This window comes from Cygnus olor, chromosome 3 (genome assembly GCF_009769625.2).
Source record: "Cygnus olor isolate bCygOlo1 chromosome 3, bCygOlo1.pri.v2, whole genome shotgun sequence".
In the NCBI taxonomy this organism is placed as follows: domain Eukaryota; kingdom Metazoa; phylum Chordata; class Aves; order Anseriformes; family Anatidae; genus Cygnus; species Cygnus olor.
Window position 1 is genome coordinate 52,616,110 of NC_049171.1, and position 6,775 is coordinate 52,622,884.

Consider the following 6,775-nt stretch of genomic DNA (forward strand, 5'->3'; position numbering starts at 1 on the left):
GAGTCCTGCAAAGCTTCATGAAAAAAAAAAATAGCAAGACTTAATAACACCGAGCAAAGATACACTGTAACCTAGTCAAGTCAACTATGTACTGTCATGACAACACAGCCTTTTACTATCCCATCATCATAAATGACCCAGCCTTGATAGATACCTGGTGCTGAGGTTGCTTCTTGCTAATCTCTGCAGAAAATACTGATACCTGAATTCTCCACAGCTCTTCAGATGATACATATATAACTACCAGCATGAACTGTGCATGAAATCAGAAGGAGGAGAACATCAGCTAATGTCCTTACAGGATTGCTGCTATAGAAAGTTCATGTTAAGCTAAAGAGCCTCCTGCTACAGGCACAAACATGTGAAGTCCTACAGAAGAACTCTGAATTTTAAACATTTGTCAGCTTAAGTTTTCTCCCATCAAATCACTGCGAAAACAAAATAAGCATACTTAATTGTACAAAGCTAGCTGAATAAAAGTCTTAATGATTTCCATTTTGGAGAGAACACTGGTTTTGACTCACTTTCTAAAAAATTACTGATTATGAATTTTGTAGATCACAAATCTGGACACAACTAGCTGCAGAGAATCAGACACTTTACACAGAGTTTTCTTTTAACAAAAAAGATAGTTGTCTCTTTAATAACGTGAGCCAAATCTAAGCACACAATTTACTGACTTATGGCAGACAGAGAACTGTACACATTTGCATGAAGTCTTTGACAATATGGTCATTGTACCCATATTAGCCAAATAGCAGTTATGTAAACTACCAGTAATTAACAAAGCAAACCATTACTCACCGCCCCATTGATATCACTAACATTGCAAAGGTTTGCAATTCCGAGTTCTCCTTCCTATAAGAGAAATACATGTTTTTACAAAAAGTCTAAATGTTCCCCCCAAAAAAATAATTTATTTCAAATATAATGAAATATCAGTTTCTTGTAAAACAAGTTTTCTTTGACTAACATTTATTCATATGAATAAATTTATTGTTGACACACAAGTAGCTTCTCACTTGAGACTAGTTGCAGAGCGCTGCTAAAACAAAGACTTGGAAGAATCAGCTAGTGTTAATTTAGTTATCTCAGGTATGAATTTGGCCCTTGTCTCCTGATTCTGGTTCACAGAGTCAATAACAAATGCTTCTTAAATACGTTGGGCATAAATAACACAGCCAAGTGGCTTTGACCTCTGGGGAGCAGAAAGACTTTCCTTCATGCTAAGTGCCTTTTGTCTGGCCTGCTTTTGAAGGGGTTGTATGCAGCCATATGGTGACCAGCTTTGCTCTGCTGCCAGAAGGGCTTTCCAGCCAAGGTGCCTCTTTTTTCACATCATTCAAAGTGTGTAAAACCAGTCATCTCCTGTGAAGTGCAAATGATTTGGGGATGTATCTAACAACCTTTGAGAAGCTGAATGTTAGTTCTCTAGTTTGGTCCTGCAAGCAAGTAAGAAAATCCTTAACAAGACAACCCTCAGAAGGACATTTCAGCACACCAGGCATAATGTGACAATAGGTAGAACCCCAGACCCACATAAAGCTGTCACAGAACAAATGTGAATACAACAAGTAGATTGAAGGAGAAAAATAAGATTTACAGCTCTTAGGCTCCAAGATTATATTTTTCTCATCTGAATCCCTAACACAATACATTCACTGAACACAAATGTGATTTTCCCGTCTTTCAAAGCTGATAGGAAGAAAAACTTATTTCTTATTCTGAATTAATTTAAGCTTAAATCAAAGGATCCCCATTAAAGTTATCATAGCATGCTAGGCTTCCACCAGGTAAGGCAATTAACTCTTTCACTGGTGCCAGAGTTAGAAATAGTTTTAAAGGAACCGTCAGACAAATGTATGAAATAAAATGGAGCAGGTGCTAGTCTTTTGCAGGAGGTTTACACAGTTAATAAGCCTGAAGGCACAAAATGTCCTTTTTACAGAGCAAAGGTACATGATCTTCTAAAAACATCAACATTTCAAGCAAATAGAAACAAGCAGCTAACTCCTGAAAGTCTGAGGAAGATTTGTCATTTGGATTTGAGAGCTTTTGCTTATCTTTGTTGTGCATCGGTAGAAGGAAAAATAATAAATTCCACTCGACTACTCAAAGGAACACTAAGAAAGCATAAGATTAAGGATCTAGCCACTTACTTTACTTCTTAAAGAAATATCTACAGTTTAAAACATAGATGATTTAAAAAAGAAGCTGAAACTAGTATGGGATAATTGTGCAAGCCACAGATTCCCAGCCAATTTCTTATGAATTTAGAGTTTTTCTAAGTTTACATAAGAAAAGTCAGGCTAGACAGAAACCTGTAAGCAAAGTGAATAAACTGAATGATCAAAGGTTGCTCTGCTCCACTGTCCAGGGTCTTTAGAATTTACAGTAATTTCAGGAGCTGCTGAGACGAAAGTATAACATGAAAACCCATGCAAGCTGATTAAAGGGATTTTTTTCTTTACCAGGTTCTACAAATTCAAATGTAAAATATTAGTTCTCAAACTCTGTTTTTACTCAAATACATTCTTTAAAAGATTTTTTAAAGACTTGATCAGTAATCAAAAAAAAATCTTACAGTGTTAATGATCAGATACATTTCAACAGATTAAGAATAACTTTTCAGAACTTACCAAGTTACTTGTACACAGGTTTTGACAATTTTTTGAGAAAGTACAGTACACTGCAGAAATCCATACAAAGTAAAAAGCAGCAAGTCTGTTTAGTGGATGATCCCACAGGCAAGTGTTCCTCATAACTTGAACAATTTCATCTGGCAGTCTGATTCTTTTCTTGACTTGGCCATACAAACTCCTTTAAGTCTAGATGACGGAGAGACAACCGTGAGATTTTACTTTTCAATATATTAAATATTTTAAAGTCTTTGTTTAGTCCATTGTTTGTACGACTTTTCAGCTTCCTGGAGCACTTGTCTTAAAATTGCACAACACCTATTTCATAGTTTCTTATTAAGCCGCTGAAATAAAAGAGGTGACCAATGAAAGCCAGCGTATCTCCTTACATAAATATCATTAACGTGAAGAGGAAACTAAGTGTAACACTTTGAGCCAGGTGCTGCAAAAAACACGGAAACAGGGAAAGCCTGAGAGAAAACTGCCCTAATCTTCATTTCTACTGTGATTAAGCTATTTCTAAATATTTTCAAGTGGCTATAACTAAGAAAATTTGTTCGTGATGACGAGTAACTCTGCTAGAACACTAATCAGTCAGTCCAAAAATATTAATTCATTATATTTTAATAAGTTTGTACCCATGTCATGGAAGAAAATGGAAGTGGATATATAAATCATATATCTGATTTGGAGAGAGGTGAAGAATCCTATCTACAGTTGGAGACATATTAAAGAAGTGAGAGGGAATTCAAGCTTGAGATAAACACAGTTTCCAGTCTCTGGCACATTTCTGTTGTTCTAGCAGAGCCACCCCCAGAATAGTTCTATGAACTGGAACAGGAAATCAATCCACACAAATATATATATGTATAAATAAATGCTATGTCATTTCTGTGCATGTGTATTGCGTATTTTTGTGTACATATTTGTACATATTTGTACAGACACGACAATCACATAGCATTTTAAAGATCTGTCGCATCCTGTCAATGCTACTATCCCCTCATACCTCAATGCTCCTTTATCTTCCCACATCCAACTCATTTGCCGATCAAATATTCATGCGTTCATGCAATGAACCAGTCTAGGAATCTGGTTAATGCTAACCCAGCACCAACAGAAGCAAATTGGTTAGCATTAACCTGATGCTGTTGTCTCTGATTCGGGTCACAGCAAAGCCCCGTGTGCTGCTGCGCCCATGCATGGTAGGTGAAAGAAGCCAACAGCACAGAGGCAGGATAAAAAGGATAAGGCAGGCTGGAGAGAGCCAAGGGATATCGCCAAGCACGTGGCCTGAGGACGGAAGGGCTTTGTGGAGCAGGCGCCTTCCTTTTCTTGTCCTTGTCCTGGGAAGCCCTGACGGGCCTTCTTGTGCAGCATCTCAGGCTTCTCACCACTACTCAAGGGAGCTCTGATGAGAGTAAGACCGTGAGCTTTCAGGTACACCGGTGAGGGGGAGATTGCCCTATCTGCTTCTCACCTCTCCACTCCAGATGGATGCTGCCCCTCTCCAACCCACCAGCAAAGCTGCTCAAGAGGAAACTCCTTAGCTCCAGCCAAAATAAGCCAGGTTAGTCTGACTGCTTAAATAGTAGCTCTTTGCTAATCCAGCTCAGCTTGGCTGAAGAAGTTTTGTCAGTGCTCACAAGAGAAGCACAACTGAAGAGGGAGCTGGTGAAAGGCAGCTGTAGGCTGTGATTTCTTCTGGAAGCAGAGCAGTCCGTGATCTGCATAGATCTTTAGGAGATTCTAGTACCTTCAGGCAGTAAATTAAATGTACCCATGTCAACGCTCTGGCATCCAAACCAGGAGTCATAGGAAAACCCACATCCACACTTTACAGCTCTGCCACACTCCAGAAGAGGATGGCCACAACTGAAATGCCTGTGGAGGATGGCGCCTAGCTTTTCCTGACTCCTAAACTATTTCTGGAATATGTGATCACTTGAGATTAGGGATACTGCCCGGCATGGCTTTAAATCACCAGTTTAGATGCATTCTGACTAAATAATGTCTGAATTTGATCTTAAAAAAAAAATAAATAATAAAAATTTTACAAATGTTTTGAATTGTATTTAGTTATTCTTTTTTTTTTTTTTTCTTTTAAGGAACTAATTGATTGTGTTGCCCCAAAATGAGTAGGGGAGACAAAAGGCACCATACCTGCGCAGTGCTAAATCTATACAAACCGTGAAGAAGCACGCAGCTTGCCTCCCTAGTGCCTCCTACAAGGACTGCCAGTGCTAGCGCTCCTCAGCTATTTCTCAGTGCCATTTACTCCAGGTAGCCCATGGCAGGGGTGGCAAGAGGCACAGCATCAGCTTGCATCAGGTCCCACCAGGTCAGCCGATGACCATGCTCTTGGAGTGTCAAGGTCAGGAGGATCACATTGTTCCCCTGACTTTGTCACCGAGCTCAGGCCTCCACTCTGTAGCGTTACCTACCAGATGCAGCTGGCTGGCAAGCCACAGGTCACACTGAATAGCCACAGCCAACATGTAGGGGCCGAAGAGATCCTACAGCACAAATGTCAGTACATCTCCTCCTGCCCTACTGGAGGGAAAAGACACTGGTCTGACTCTGCAAGCCCTTCACAGGTCTGGAATTGTCTGGAGCCTGGAGTGGGTGGAGATGGGGCTGGGGAATGAGTGTGGGGAAGGCTCAGCAGGTGAGAAGAACTAGATTGGGATACTGGAGGATGTGTCTTTGGTGTTTTGGGGGTATGTATACGGAGGAGCAGTGGGAGGTGGAAGGAAAGATCAAGTTAAGATCCTGGTTAGGAACGGAATATAGGTGCATCTGAGAGCCAGAAGTTGGCAGCCATTTAAAAATGTTGGCATTTGGCTCCTAGGGCAAGGATATTGGGCTGCTATTAATTACATGTAACTAACACCTGCCCTATAACTGGAAAAAATTGTGATTACTGATGCTGGTAATTCTTGTACATGACCATTTGCACATCCATGTACATGCCTTGCACAAATGTGCTCCAACCATTACAGCAATATAGATAATTAATAAAATATTAATATCAAAAACATTACGAACGATTCGTTTTAAAAAACAGAATTTTCTCTTAGACTTCCAACACTTTTCCACCAGGTGTCACTGTAATATGCCATAAACCAGGACTTTCAAAGGAAAAAAGTATTGAAATGTCTCCTTATTTACATTCCTTCTTGTACTTTGGTCAAACAAATACAAGTAGTCATTTGAGGCTCTGGATTTTTCACCTAAATACCAACAACTGCCTCCAGGGAGAGAGTATTTATGGGCTTCAGAAGCCATGCTTTAAAATGGGAGTTTGTAAAATCTGTAAATTTTAAAAAACATCTGAATATTAAGTGTTATTTTTAGGGTATCTCTTCCATAAAACTGCATCCTGGCATAGAACTAGGGACCCAAAATCTGTGAGGGTTCATTAATAAAACTTATCCTTTATACTCTAGATCTATATGCAGTCCATCATTTCCTTCGCCCCAAAGACCATTATAAGCAGAGAAAATTCTAGGATCTGCAATGAAGAACAGTATGAATGAGCAGAAAATAAGTGTGGTTAATAAGAGAAAAGCAGACTCCATTACAATTCCCTATTTGAACTGCAATATATTTCAGAGCACCTCACGAACTGTGGATTCATCTTTTAAATTCCTTTGAGAGTGATAGAAATATATACAGATGAATGATCAACCTTGACAGTAATGAATAAGGGTTATTATATCTTGAGAAGAAAAATGCACATTATAATTGCCAGCGAGGCAAGTAACTAACTTCTTCTTTATACCTGGGATGGTTATGAACAGTAAAGACAAATCCTTCCTGTATGTGAGCATGCACATGTTTGTACTTATGTACACACGAATGGTATAATATATGCAGGGTAATGATGTAAGACACCAAGTTTTAGGGCTCCAATGCACTTACAGCAGAAAACTGATTTTTTTTGCTGAGGAGGGCTGGCAGCCTCCCCTACATATACCCCAGTGCACAGACACAAGCTGTTACCCCCACAGCCAGAGTGATCTGTTGGGCAGCATCTCCTAGACTGACAAAGGTTACAGTCCAAGACATTAACATAAACTGATGCCAACTTCAGATTATTTTCATACCTCAGAGTGAAAGCTCTCAAATTTCAG

General features: G+C 39.4%; 1 protein-coding gene across 1 annotated transcript in view; it reads right to left on the minus strand.

Moving 5' to 3' along the window:
* The window catches only part of ROS1 (ROS proto-oncogene 1, receptor tyrosine kinase), an 80,574-nt gene extending 73,799 nt beyond the window's left edge, over positions 1–6,775 (minus strand). The window contains exons 1-3 of the mRNA XM_040553396.1: positions 6,749–6,775; positions 2,640–2,828; positions 805–858 (exon numbers count right to left, since the gene is read on the minus strand). Coding sequence (XP_040409330.1) covers positions 805–858; positions 2,640–2,762 — 177 coding nt within the window. The 5' untranslated portion in view covers positions 2,763–2,828; positions 6,749–6,775. The remainder of the gene's footprint in view (positions 1–804; positions 859–2,639; positions 2,829–6,748) is intronic.